We start from the raw sequence: 15066 nt of genomic DNA on the forward strand, positions 1-15066 counted from the left end.
TGGAAGACAATGACAAATGTCTTATTGAAGTTGAGGTAAACAACAACTGTTCTTCTCTCATCCACCAAGCTAGTTGCCTCATTGTAGTGGGCTGTTACCTTTGCCAACATGGTTGCCCCTTCATAAATCCATGCTGACTAATCCTAATCACCTTCTTGTCCTCCACGTGTTTGGAAATGGTTTTCAGGAGGACTCCCATTTGCTGGGAATTAAGGTGAGGTTATCCAGCCTTTAGATCCCAAAATCTTCCTCCTTGCCCTAATTGAAGACAGATATCTTCCATAGTTCAGTAGCCTCTCTTCATTGCCATTACCTTTTCAAAAGCCCCTGCATGGCATTGGCCAGCTCTTTCAGCACTTGCAGGTGCATCCCATCACAGATGTACCTGCGTGAGTCCAGTTTGTTCAGGCATTCCTGTCATGGAGGACTGGGTCTTGGCATTTGGTCCTCACCAAGGGAAAGTCTTCCTGACTCCAGTCTTCCCACTTCCTCTGGTACAAGGTACCTAAGATTCCTGAAGGCTGATCTTACTATCAAAGATTGAAGCAAAGAATGCCTTGAGTGCCTTTGTCTTTTGTTTACCTTTTGTTACCAGCTTGCCCTGCTCTTTTCAGCAGCAGACCCACGTCTTCCGAGTCTTCTGCTGTTTATGTACTTGTGGAACCCTTTCTTGTTGCCTTTTTCAAACTTTTCCAACTCATCTGCAGATCAGCCTTGAGTTTCCTAATGTGGCCTTACACCTTGGAATGTCAGCTTCATCCTCCCAGTATCCTGCCCTTGTTCCTGCCTCATGTACACTTCTATTTGATGTCTGAGTGTAGTTGGGAGTTCCTTACTCATCTGTACAGGCCTCCTGCTTCCTTTGGTTGATTTCCTAATTGTTAAGATGGACCTTTTGTGAGCTTTTGCCTTCAAAGCAACTTGAAGCCTTGAAGTTTTATGTTTCATGCAATATTTTAGTACATCTGCAAGTCTGATTTTCTAGATTTATGTCAAATACAATAAATGAAATTCTCTTGGGAACCTCAAAGGTGATCCTAGTGAGATGCTAATGATATTTTCGTACCAATTTAAGCAGAGGAAAGGCAAGCTTGTAGTCTCCGACCTTTAGTTGTCTGTATAGGAAATCACACAAATATATCTGTCCTGTAATTTCTTGAGCAAGCCTTGTTTTCCATGCATGGTCTGGTGTCTGCTACTGATATTTTCCAAAATACTTCCTTTGCTGGAGGCAGAAATAACTAATTAAAAAAAAAAAAAAGTACTGCAATTCCATCTCTCAATATTGAAAATGTGCTTAAATATGAATGTTTTTTTGTGGTGAAACTGAGAAGTGACATTTCAACAAATGAGGTCATCTTATTTGTATATGTAACATATTTTGTACTGCCCAGCATTCAGAACGTGTTTTATATCTCAGGCCCTGTCTTTAAGTCTATCCCAGTAGATATATTATTAGAATAACTGTATTAATGAGATTTGAACCAGAAGTGATCACTTGCCAGGCATATTTAGAAAACAAAAAAGAGGATTGTTAGCTGTGGCCTTATTTATATGCGTGAGGTACTAAGAAGGCTGAAAGGCTGTTGGCTGCTTATTAATTAATAAACACGACGTCCTCTCTAACTAAAATCTCTGTGCCCTGCTGAGGTTCAAAAACCTTAAAAAACGAGCTCTTTTCTTAGAGCAGTGAACAAGTAATAATGTGGGTAATGCGAATGTCAAGTTTCCAAATACACAGGAAAAATGTAAAGTGTAGAAAAAAAATGAGACAGTTTGATTGAACAGAGAATATTGTCTGTGTTTAAGCAGAAAGAGTACTACTGGTTAAGATTAAAAGTGTTATTCCAGCTTAAGTCTCAGTGCCACTAAGGGATGGTGATGTATCTGTAATGTTTCTAAGCCAACTTGGAGCCAGTCATGGTATTTTAACTGCTTTGGGGTGAATGAGGTATAAATATACTCGAGATCTTGTTTTATCTGCCTACTAGGAATGTAATACCTGTTTGAATAATATATAACCTGTCTCAGCCTGCGACTCTTAGAAAAAGTGATGTAGTAACTACATTAGATTTTAGAACTCAACTTATTTTTATTTGTTTTCAGGATGGCTTGAATTCTTTGGTCCTTGATCTGGATTATCCGGCGCTGAGGAAGAACAAGAACATTGATAATTTCCTAAATAGATGTAAGTTGAAAGTGGCCCTTAAACAATGACAATGTGGTGGTTGCAGTCTTAGGAGCTGAGTGGTTAGAAATGCATCACTGGTGTTCATTTTACTATTTTTCACACCTCTGACTTCGTGTATTCAGAAAGCTTTGAAGGACCACTTATTGCAGAGATGCTTCATTTGAAGGAGTTATATTGTTGAAAACGTGTTGGATAATATTGATTGTAGAATGTAATTTTTGAACTACACTTAAAATAAATTCTTTTATATTATATTTATAATATTAGGAAGAAATTCTTCACTGTAAGGTTGGTGAGACACTGGAACAGGTTGCCCAAAGAGGTTGTGCATACCCCCACTCTGGAGGTATTCAAGGCCAGGCTGGATGGCGCTGTGAGCAACCTGGTCAATAGCAGGGGGGTTGGAACTGGTTGATCTTAAGGGTCCCTTCCAACGCAAAACATTCTATGATTTGATGTATATGTACTTTGAAGTATTTGCAAAACATTTTTCAGTTACTGTGAAGTAAGAATTAATTACACAAAATGTATGAAGTCTTATTTATTCTAAGAGGCATCTTCTGTTGATTTTTAGGACTTAATTATTGTACCTTAAAATCTCTAGTTGCATTTTTGAACCTTTGTGTAAATGCTTGACTTTCTGCAAATTATTTGTAGACAGAATCTTAGTGTTCATTAACCTTGTGCAAATGTAGGACTGTTGCATCAGAGTGACTATATTTTACTCTTCTTAAAGTGTTGTCCATCTTTGTACATAAAATACTGTAGAAATAGTGGATCATTTGCTTTAAAATATAAGTTGCAGCAAGTAAGACATTTTAGGACAACTGTTGTTCAGACTTATTCAGCTGCATATATAAATTACTGTGAATGCCACTTCCCATTTCATTTTTTTCTGTTAAGAATTATGAGCCTGCTCTTCATTGCTCTAGGACTACTTTGAGTATCCTCTTACACTTCTCAAATAAGTGGTCACTGGTATAAAGCCTTGTCATGGTTTTTTTTCATGTGGAGTTGATTGCTTCTCTGTGAAGTTTTGGCTTGACCATTGCCTGTCCATTTGTTGAAATCACTCAAGATAGAGCAAATAAGAAACAGTGGATTGGGAAGTGGAAGCATACCTTGAAGTATTTCTTGGTCCTGAATTCATTTGACCTCAAACAGATATATTTGAATGGAAAAGTTGGGAACTGCTTTTAAAATAATTTTGTTACTTGCATGTATTGTAATGTAATGCGAAGGGAGAAGACCAATTTGCAGCAAATACGAAAATGAAATAAATTACAGAAACTTTTATGGACCACTCAGATCTGCATACTATTTTTGCAGTAGGAGACAATTAGAAACATTTTCTAACTAGAAGATCAGTACTTGTGAAGTATTCAGACAAGCAATTGTGGGAAAACAATTAAACCTTGGATTCTTTTTCCTGCAACCCCTGAGTATTCTTGCTGTCTGCCTTCCATTTCTGATGCCTGCTGCTCCTTCTCCTACTCTAACTTCTCTCTCATTGCTGTGTTAAATATTACTAAGCATCTGATGTGGCATGCAGGCTACCAGCTATGGCAGGAATGCAAAAGTCTTCTTTGGTTCAGTTTTATTACTGCCTTTGTTTTCTAAATCAGCTGATGGTTTATAGTTGAAATAGCCAAATACTAGCTAAAGAGACTTCTGGGCTCTTTTGAAAAAGAATAAAATCTGACAATAGCAGATAGATGAATCCTTTAAAGTCTCAGTAGTTAATTATGTGTTTTAAGAGTTACCCTTTATCCTTACCTATTGTACTTGGGGGAGGGAAAAAAAAAAAAAGAAAAACATACAACAGCAAAGTACTTTGGTCCACACATTGTGAAGCTGTTCATCTCTTCAGAATTTAGCAATGTAACTTCTGTTTCAGTACTGCCTGTGAGGAAATGAAAAGTAGTACTGCATACCATCTGTGATGTACTTCTTGAAAAGTATTTCTGAAGTGAGAATTTTGTAGACTCTTGAAGCTAATAATACGTTGCCAAATTGCAACTGAGTCAGAAGAGTCAGAAACCAGCGCTTTGGCTCAGAGTTCTTTCAGGTGTTTTCTTTTGGTGTGTGTGGTTTATTTGAACCAGACTGGGGAACTGATTAGTATTAATGCAGGCTTGGTTGGTTTGTTGGTTGATTTTTGTTAAAACTAGTCTGGCAAAAGAAGAAGCGACCGGTTTCTGGTCATTCTTTCAGTGTTTGTGCCAGCACAAAGGGTTCAAACAGATTCTTACTATTGTTGTCATTTTACGCAGCTTTGAGTTGAACCCATACCTTATGTCTTTGGAGACAACTAAGAGTAGCCAGTATCAGTGGAAGAGTATACATAGTGGAAGAGAAGAGTATACATGTGTTTTCTGAAGCTTCTTGCAATTGTGGGCCTGGTAGAGGAGCTGGAAATCACATTAATTGATGGAACAGTAAGTTGGCACTGTCTTAGGTTATGGAACAAAGAGTTCTTGTCTCTTCTGATTTTTCTAAGCATCTGAAGAGCTGTAGCAACCCGTAGATGAGCATTCGTGTCAAAAAGATTCTGACAGGTCTCTGGTGAGTGGGCTGTTCTGGGAGTTTGCGCCTCTCCTCGAGGCAGAAATGTGTCCCAAGGGATGCAGAGGGGTACCATGGCCATTTTGTGAGTTTAGAATTTATAGATAAGTATTTTAATTCATGTTACATGAACCTTGAAAAGCTGTGGAAAATGCTAACTAAATTCTTCCACAATAACTGTCTCTTTGTAAAGGGCACTTTTTAAAAACCATTTTCCCAGGGATTAGAAAACACCCTAATTCACACCTACTGCAAGTCATTAGTGGTTGGTTTAATGTTTTATTAATTGATTATATTAATTTAGAAATTAAATAATTTATTTTTCAGCTGAGACATTAATATTCATCTCAACTCATGAAACTCAAGTGTTAACTTTCTTAACAAAGTTAACATTTATTAACTGCATGTACTGTATGAGTTTAGTATATGCTGTTTTGTGACCACTTCACGAAAGAAGCCTCTTCACATGCCTAGTACACAAGGAACTTTTTTGTCACCTGCTTTCCCTTATTATTCTGATTTCTTGCCACATTTTCCAAGATATGGAACCAAAGTAGGACACATACTTACCACATGAGGCACATAAGTACTACCAGTCCCTTTCAGTGTTTCAAATTACTTTAGTTTACTGTTAGGATTCTGGTTGAAGTTTTATGGGCTTTTTTTTGTTTGTTTTTTTTTTCCCCCTCAGTTTTCATGGGACAGGAAAGAACAGCGTAATATCTAATTGCCAAAACAATGAGAGGAATCTCATAGTCCTCTGAGAGCAAGAATTAACTTACTAATTTTAGAAAGGAAAGTTGAGTTTTCCAGCACAGTCTTGGTATAGTAAATCTTTCATGATCTTTTCTTTTCCTCTTCTGTCATCTGCTCTGTGGTAAAAGATTGAATAAATTCCTCCAAGTCCCTTCTCCTGCCATCTGAGATTTGTCAAGTGTTGAATCATGTCTTAGTGGCTTATCCTTTTTTCAGATTGTTTCCCACGCAGGTACTGTGCAGCCCATTAGCTGCTTTAACTTTTGTTATAAGGAAAATTTAAGTAATTAAGCAACCGTTTTAAGCACCAACGAAAACTATTTAGTCGTTGATAATCTGCTGTCAAGAATAGAAGTGAATGAAGAACTGTTTTCAAGGAAGACCAAGCTACACAGGGAACGACTCCATCAATAGGCCTGATACAGTCCAGAAGCCTTGGCTACATAAACTGATCACTGACTTCCTGTGCATTCTCCAGCATTGCTCAAAAATTGAAGACCTCCATCATCTCAGTGACTTGCTAATATTTGGGAGAATGGTGAACTTCCAAGCTGTAATGGCAAAAGCATCTTTACAATAGAAGGAACATCTGCTGCAGACGTGTCGCTTGTCTGCTTGTTCAGCAGGAGCTGAACACCTGAAGAGACTTCCTGGGAAGTTGCTATTACCATTTTCCTTTCCAAGCAAACAGTGCTTACATAGTAGTTGTATTCATTAAGATGAACTTCTTGCAAAATTAACATTTCTAGTTCCTTCCCTTACATTCTGTAATGTCACTTGACAGTACTACATGGTTACAAATGAAAACACATCAGGGTATTACTGCCTTTGATTGTAATTTTCTGTCTTCCATACTTCCTGCCAGTGACACAGGTGGAATGTTCCATACCAAGAGACATCTTAGAAATTTAGATCTTACTTTGAGTTAATGAGCTAATTTGCTCTTTTATTTTCCTTTGGCTTCTTTAAGGCGAATCCTTGGCAGGTCATTGCAGTCATCAGAGCAGGTTTGGCTTCAGTTTGATTTTTATTGTTGTCATTCTGTTAAGCAGGGGCAGCTTCCACTAATGTGCCATGTCTACCCTGATTTTGAACACTGCCATTGATGGGGGCACCCACAAGTTCTCTGGACCTATTTTGGTGTCACCACCCTCATCATAAGTTTCTTCCTTACGGCTAATCTAAATCTATTGTTCAGTTTTAAGCCCTTACCCTTTGTCCTTTCACTACAGGCCTTGGTAAAAAGTCTTTATCCATGTTTCTTATGTTTTCCCTTTATGTATTGAAAGGCTGCTATAAGATCTCCACAGTCGTCTTTTTTCCAGGCTGTACAACCCCAGGTCTCTTAGCCTGTTTTCAAAGGAGAGGAGCTTCTTCCCTTTAATTGTTTTTGTTGCACACCTCTGGGCTGTGAAATATGTATGTCAGCAGTACTAAACACTTTTCCAGTTGGGTATTCAGTGTATATACAGAGCAACTCAGTTGTATTTTCAAGGTTTCATTAGGTTGGGGGTATCTCCTCAGCAAGTTGGAGGACAGCAAGTCAGACTGCTGTTTTCTCTTTCTGTATATCTTGCTCACTTTGGTAGATGAAATCTTGCATCTCCCTTCATTTACTCTGAAGGAGATGTTTGCCCGTCTGAAGCCATGAGTCCTAATTTATACTGCTGCCCGCACCTTGCCTTCTCCACACACATCAGTGCATAGCTATCTTAGTTTCTCTTTGTGCTTTTTTTGTGTCTTTGGGAGGATGTGAGATTGAAGCATTTCCTGGCTGTGCTTCAGTTTAACTTCCAGACAGACTTTTGCCCAGGGCAGCAACTTCTGACTTAATGTGCTCCATAGCACTCGCTGAATTATTCTTACAGATCAGACATAGTCAAATTTCACTCCATTGCATTCTTTCCTCTTTCTCCTATATACATGCTCTAGAACTCTCCGATACATATAATACCTGGATATAGTACTTTTTTTTTTTTTTTTTTTTTTTTCTTCTTAAGGTAGGGAAAGCTTGCCCTGGCACCCCACTTTGTGCTTCTAGTTAGGAATTTATTCCATTTTCACTAGTAACCTTCAGCTGCATTCTTGCAGCCAGCTGTCAGTGACTGATCCAGGCGCTCTGCCCTTTCAGAAAGTTAAGCTTCATTTGTTTAAAGGTTATAGTGCCATTTTAAAGTAGTAAATCAAAAGCTGTCTTAAAACACTTCTGCTATCTAGCATTCCTTTCTTTGTTAAAAAAGAATAGGTGGTGATGTTTTCATATTTTAGGAATTTTATCTCAAATGTCACAAGAATTTATATGATTCAGTTATATTCTGAGGCTAGGCAGTCAGTCCATCTTAGTGTCTTCATTTTAACTTGGTATTTTTCTTCTGCTGGGTTTCTGTTGTTGCAAATTCATGAAAGTGTAGCATACACTCTCTGGTATCTGTGCGCACAGAGATTCATGTAACCTGAAGATTCAATCCAACAGCAAAAGTGTAGTGTTGGAAAGGTCTCCCATACCTTGAGTTAGGTCATGTTATGTGATACCTGAACAAAATCATGATTCAGCGTGCTGCAAACGTGACATTGCTTCAGGATTTTTTCTGAACTTGCCTTCTTGCAGCCTGTTTTTTGCTTCAAATTAGTTAGTTCCAATGCTTTATTTGTTCCCTATCTGTTAAACTTTATGAGAAAAGTTCACCTCTGTAACTACCCTACAATATCTTTGTAGATTTTTGTTTGTTTTTTTTTTTAAGATCATTAAATCTTAGTGGACTATCTTTACAGTAGACAGCAATGATAAAAGTATTAATTTCTAGTTGCCATCTCATTTGTTTACATATACATACGTTATATATACTTATAGATAGTGTATATTTAATATACATAATACATGCTTGGCTACAATATCTGATGTTTCAAGAATTTCTCTGGGACTGTATTAGAATTGTTCATGTTTGCATTATATTTTGAGTGCAATTTCCTGAGGTTCTGACCAATAATGGAGCTGTGTAGGACTGCACCTTACCCTTATGTATTTAAATCTGTGCCATTTCACACATCTCAAAACACTTGAAACATCACAAACATCTGAAAATAAATTCATGTGGTTTCTTTCCCTTATGAGATGTGACATTCTGTGTTCAAAGATATCAGAGAACAGCACATTCACTTTGAATTGAAATATGCAGATACTCCTCTACTGCTGCTTCCTGTAAATTTGCATTGATCCTCCTTATCATGTGCCAAAGCTTTTGATTTGTATTTAAGCAAGTTTCTAAAGCACAGTCTTCATAAATTGCAAAATTTGTTCACATTATGAACAAAATAATAAACTAGGTATGAGAGAACCACTGTTTCTGTCCCATGCTTCCTGTCTAAGCTTTTGTGATCTGCTGTAGAAAACATTCTCTCAACTTCTTTTCCTGTTCACAGTCTGGATTTCTTCACAGTCTTATTGGTACACAAAATGTAGCACATTTCTCAAGTTCTACATTTTTAATTGCCTTTACCCTTACAGCTCTACAGACAGATTCTTTTCCTGATTATTCTGAAGGTTTTTTTAATATTATTTATCTTCTCTATCCCCTGGTACCTACTCTTTTTCCCAGAAGAAGAATTTTTCAGTTGCTGATGTATGTTCCACAATACTAGTGGCAATGAAAGCTGGCAGAATCCTGGGATCTTACAGTAGTTTATATTGGGAAGGACCTCTTGAGGTCGACTGGTCCAACTCTTTTCTCAAAGGCACTCCAGGTGTTAAATCAGGTTGTTCAGGGCCTTGTGCTGTTGAATAATTTTACAATTTCCAAGGATGGAGTTTCTGCAGCTCCACTGGACAGTCTGTGCCTGTGGTGACCATTCTCTTTCTGGGGATTCTTTCCCTACTCTCTCATCATCTCAGAGTACGTTGTGTGGTTCCACCTGCCAGCATCTTGGTGGCCTTCCATCAGCCAAGGAGTATTTTAGGATTTTTGTTGCACTGAGGAACCCAAAACTAGATACAACATTCCAGATGTGGTTTCATAAGTAACAAAGAGGAGAACAGTCATAGCACTTGACCTACTGGCTATGTGTTTACCAAAACAGCCTGGGATGCAGTCATTGCAGAGGTTTAATGCTTGTTTATGTGTTCGTCTTGTTGTCCATTAGAGCTCTCAGGTCCTCTTTCTTAAGGTATTTTCTGGTTGGTGGCTTTGAGCACATACTACTTACTGTATGGTTCTATCCCAGATGCAAGGCCCTGAATTCGGCTTTGTTGATCTTTGTGTGGTTTCAGCCTTTCCAGTTCTCTCTTATGAACAGCTCTGCCCTCCCATATTTCAAGTGCTCCCTACCATCTTATCAATGAATGTGCAAAGAGAAAACTGATAATATCTTCTGAGCCATTAGTAAAACCATAGTCATTGATAGCAATCCTGAAGTTGTGCCATTTGTAACTGGCAACCGGTTGGATTGGTGAACAACTGACCTGTGTTGTATTTCCACTCATCTTGATATTTCTCCATGCATTCTCATGTCACCCCAGTTTGGCTACAAAGGTTCACTGAGATGTTGTGTTGAAAGCCATGCCAAATCAAGAGAAGGAAATGTGTACTGCTCTTCCTTCTTATCATGGAAAGCAATAATATTGATCAAACATGGTTAATTCTTAGTAGATCCATCTTGACCATTCCTGTTCTTTCTTATCCATCGTGTTCTTGAAAAGTGACTTCCAGAAGGATTTGCTCCATTCTCTTGGGGGAATGAGGTTAGACTGTGATTCCAGCCTGTAGTTTTCTGGATTGTCCTTATTGCTCTGATTTCAAGACAGACGTGATGCTTGACCTTTACCCAGTCATCAGGAGTCTTCCCCAGTTACAGTGACCTTTCAGAGAAGGCAAGCAGCTGGCTAACAGTGTTGATTGGCTCCTTCAGCAACCTCAAATGTATCCTCTCTTGTCCCAGCACAGAGGATGTGTCAAGTTCGCTGCTTGCTTTGCTGTCCCACATTCTGCTTCAGGGAGCTGGGTGGCATACTAGCCTTGTCAATAAAGTCAGAAGTAAAAAAGACATGGTTACCTTGATCTCTGTAATCTTTACCATTAAATCCACTGTGCTCTTGAGAGCAGTGGGCCCACGTTTGCCTTGTTCTTTGTTTTATTACTGTATCAAAGCTTATTCCCCTTCATAACTGGTTAATTTCAACTCACCTCTTTCCTTTCTCAGTTCTGTCCTTGCATGTCTGGGACATTCTTGCTGGATACTGGGTAGCCTAGTCCTGTTTGTGCATTTCAAACCTTTGCTTTTTGTGCTTGAGTTGAGGCAGGGGTTACCCATTCAGCCTGTCTGGCTCTCTGCCATGCCTGCTTGATTTCTAGCTAACTAGAACAGACTGTTCTTATGCTCTGAACACGTCATCTTCAAAGATCAACCCACTCTTCTACCCTCCACAGCAACTTCCCACAGGATCCTGCCTGTAACCCCCCTGAACAAACTGTAGTCTGTTCTCCTGAAGTATAGGGTCTGCTCCTTGCCCTCCTCAGTTTTCTCAGGATCTTAAATTCCACCGACTTGCACTTGCTTCAGCCAAGGCTGACATTGATTTTTGTCATCCCTCACCAATTCTTCATTGTTCATGAGCAACATATTTGAGTGTCTCCCCAGCTGGATTAGTTGCTTGTTTGGATTAAAATAAATCATCTTGATGGTTGGGAGTCTCCTGGATTGCTTGTATTCTTCCAGGATGCCCTTCGAGAGTATGTAGAAATGGTTAAGCTATTTACCAGATATTCATTATCATTAACTTCCCACTGACGATCTCATCTTAAAGTCATACAGAATTAATTGTTTCTCTCATGCCTTCTTCCCTCATTAAGTCTGAAGTCCCTTTTAATTCCTTTCTTAGGATCAAATTCCGTAGTTATTGACCCTAAGCAGGAATCTCACAATATGTGCATCTACTGCTCTCTGAATGTAAGCGTCTGCAGCTCTTCATACAATTTATTGTTTTCTGCTGGTAGGGGTCTTGATCAAGCCAACCTTCTTTCTCTTATGTTCTTGCTATAAATATCTGGGGGGGGAAGCATCAAGACTTGGCACTCCAAGACAGATTGCCTCTAGTATTGTGGATTCCATTCACTGCTTCCATTATTGTTTGTTCTTGCAATAAGAATGGATTTTTAAATGTGTTTAGCCAGGAATGCATTCACTAGCATGCTGCATTTACGAAATTAAAGTCTTGGACCTTGCACGTTCTTGGAATTTGTCAGGGGTCAGAATTTCACTGGCTTTCTTTGCAGATTCCTTTAACTGCCACCCTCCCTAAAAAAAAAAAAAAAAAAAAAGGGGAGAGCTCATCTGAAGAAAATTGCACCATAGGATCCTTGAACATAATACTGTAGATCTAATTTTAAAAGTATAAAACTACGCCAGCAGTGAACACTACAGAAAGCACTTCAAGATGGCCAGAAGGTGCATCACCACACTGAAAGTGAATTTTAATGTCGTATGGAATAATACATAGATCTGAAATCCGTGCGTGATGCAGCCTGGAGTTGAATGTGAAGGTTGAGTTGTGTTCCTCATGATTTGACTGTTGTTGAACCCTCCAGCTGTGCAGGAGCAGGTTGCACCTGCAGTGCTTATGAATGCAGCTGACACTTCACTCCCCTGTGTCAATTGATTGTGGCAGCACAGTAAATATCAATGAATGAATGAAAATTCACGTTATCTCTGGTTCTTGTCATTACCAGGGTCTTTCTGGAAGCTGTTCCTGATAATAGGGGGTGTAGAATGAGAACTGGCAAAATCTGAAAGAAATTTCAATTGTTACCGTTTATTGTTTGCCAAATGATATTGAAAGGGACTTTTTTTTGTGGTGACTACAGATTTCAAAGGTTGCCAGGAAGGCTATAAACATTAGATAAAAATGCCTTTTTTGACTCTGGGTGGCAGGTATTACAGAAAATGAGTGTATTTTGTTAATACGTGCATTATCACATCTTTTGTTTCTTTTGTTTTAGATGAGAAGATTGTGGAAAAAATACGAGCTTTACAAATGAAAGCTGAAGACTATGATGTTGTTAAGGTGATTGGAAGAGGGGCTTTTGGAGAAGTGCAGCTGGTAAGAAAGGGATGATTTGTTGATTAACAGATTTATGGCTGTAGTAAAACTCTTTTCACTCTTACATGCTTTAGATCTAAAAATGCATTCTTACAGAGAATGTTAAAGTTGAAAACATTTCTGTTGTATCCTGAGTCATTTCTGTGCATAGTAAGCAATAAGTAAGTTTAAAACATAATAGATTGGATGGAAAGGATTTGGAAAATATTTTACCATGCTTTCAGCAAAATGTAACAGGTAGTTCAAAACATCTTTTCTTTTTTTTTTTTTTTCGTGGGCACAAGCATTAAAATATAAGAATGTCTGAAATCATTCAATTAAAGAACAAGCTAATCGTGCAGAAAAAACTGTTGTTTTACTCTTCCTGCTAATTTGCAGGAATTGAAGGTGGTTAACTTGCTGCCACAAGGTAACTAAAATGTTCATTGGCAGAGGTTTTTTGGCATGTCTCTGACATTTTACTGCTGAGTGCTGGCTTTGTGCTAGGAAGCAGGGAAAATCATACCACCAAATCATAAAACGTTTGTGGAGAGCAGTGCTTTGTTGGGGAATGTTGCAAGTTCTTGTGTCTGAAGAGCTTGTACAATGTGCCCCATGTATAATTGCCATAAATTTATTACTCATCTATAAAGTTATTTGTATGTTCTTTACTGGCATTGGTGAGAGTGGATGGAAATGGGGAGAAAAAAGCAGGCTTTTAAGATTTTTTGTGTAGTTATTATTTATTTCTTGTGTACCTTGCAGCAGTGACTTGATGAAAGTTGCTACCATAGACAGACGTAGTTTTGATTGTTCTGTACCAGTAAGGCTTTTTTGTACAAGACCTGAGCAAAGGAAACAGTAAGTAGTTTCGGTTTCAAACCAAGAGGACCAGTAAGGCTTTTTTAAGCAGTTTTGTCTCAAAATAGTTGCAAAAGTCTTGATGTATTAGATGAATTAAGTAGTGGATCCCTGGTTGCCACTTAATACAATGTAAAAAGGTAAAACTTTTCTTTGCTTACTCTTCCTGGCTGTGTTTTTCAAGGTAAAATGAAAATTGGAGTAAGGGAAGGCTGTGGTTAGCCTAACACTATTTCTGTGCCTCATGGATAAATGCGAGTTTAGATTTGATTCATATGTGGCAGTTAACAAAATTCAATCAGAGGTTTTATAAATGTATTTTGGTTTTTAATCTGTCTTCATCCCAGTGTGGTAACATGGGAATGTATCTCCCTCTTCCCTATTTCTTCCTGGGTCAGCTGCTCTTTGTTTCTATCCAGAAGAATTCATGGAAGATAAAGAGGGATATTTCCAGAGATGATGTTTTCAATCAAGACTTTAAAGAATTAATGGGTGTATTGCTTTTATATCTTTGCTGGCAAGAGATTAAAAAGAAAAACAAAACTGTCAGCAGAACCCTGTGTACTTGAGAAAAAGTGGCTGCAGGGAGCTTTGTAAAAAGCAGTCTGCTCTTAGGCCTCTCTGTCTTTACAGCAATTATCAAATGTTTCATTTAAGCTATTTTATTAGACCTTTTTCATTATATTTTTCCACGTCTAGCATCTACTAGAGAGAGCATCTATTAGAGATGCTTTTGAGATGTTCCTTTACCATGTGCTTGAGCAGAAATCAGAAAAAAAAGAATCATATTGTAAGGACTGGAGTTCCTCTCCCATCTACTGGGGAGGGAAGGAAATGAGAAATGGAGAACACCAATAACAGAAGTTAGCTTTTTCTTTTTGGATTTCTTATATGTATTTGTGACTTTGTGAGCATTTACGGGTTTTGGGGGATTTTTTTTGTTTTTTTGTTTTGTTTTGTTTTTTTCAAATTATTGATTTTTTTTTTTTTTTTAATTTGCTTGATAAGTTTTAAATAGAAATTCTTAATTTGTTATGGTTTGGAATGAAAACTGTACATTTTTTTGTGTTACTGCACCGTGTCACGCATACCTTTGTCAAGTTGTAAGGCAGAGGTGATTGTTCACAGCAGTGAGTCCTGCAGCCAGTTACCTGGCGTAATCTGAAGACAATCTTCAGCTCTCATGTGGTTAATCATTACAATGGAATGTTGAAATGCGCAGCAACTTGGTCAGAGGGATTTGCTTTTAATTCTGTTTACTTTAAGTTGGCCCCTAGAATAAAAAAGCTAAAAATGAATAACACTGGACCAAAATTTCTGTTCATATAGAGCTCTTCTGTGCTTTATGCCAGCTTGAGAGCACGTTCTCTTTCTGGAATGTAACAAGTATAAGTAGAAACAATGGTGCTGTAATGTCTCACAGCTAAAAACCAATGGGTTAATAAATACCACTGTTGATCTGAACTAATATTAGCTGGTGATGAGAGCATACATACCTAGATTTTTTGCCTCACAAGGTATGATACAAGTTCAAGCTATTGAGTTAAGCTATATCTATTTCTACTCCATTTGTAATGTTAACACCACAGTTGCAGATGATAGATTTGCAGTAATCAAAATATTT

The 15066-nt window shown here is 38.1% G+C and overlaps 1 protein-coding gene across 1 annotated transcript in view; it reads left to right on the forward strand.

Annotated features, from left to right (window-relative positions):
* Nucleotides 1-15066, forward strand: part of ROCK2 (Rho associated coiled-coil containing protein kinase 2) — a 91502-nt gene that overhangs the window by 34947 nt on the left and 41489 nt on the right. The window contains exons 2-3 of the mRNA XM_052690171.1: nt 2107-2188; nt 12502-12602. Coding sequence (XP_052546131.1) covers nt 2107-2188; nt 12502-12602 — 183 coding nt within the window. The remainder of the gene's footprint in view (nt 1-2106; nt 2189-12501; nt 12603-15066) is intronic.

Source organism: Tympanuchus pallidicinctus, unplaced genomic scaffold, assembly GCF_026119805.1.
Source record: "Tympanuchus pallidicinctus isolate F22 unplaced genomic scaffold, pur_lepc_1.0 scaffold1, whole genome shotgun sequence".
Taxonomy (NCBI): Eukaryota; Metazoa; Chordata; class Aves; order Galliformes; family Phasianidae; genus Tympanuchus; species Tympanuchus pallidicinctus.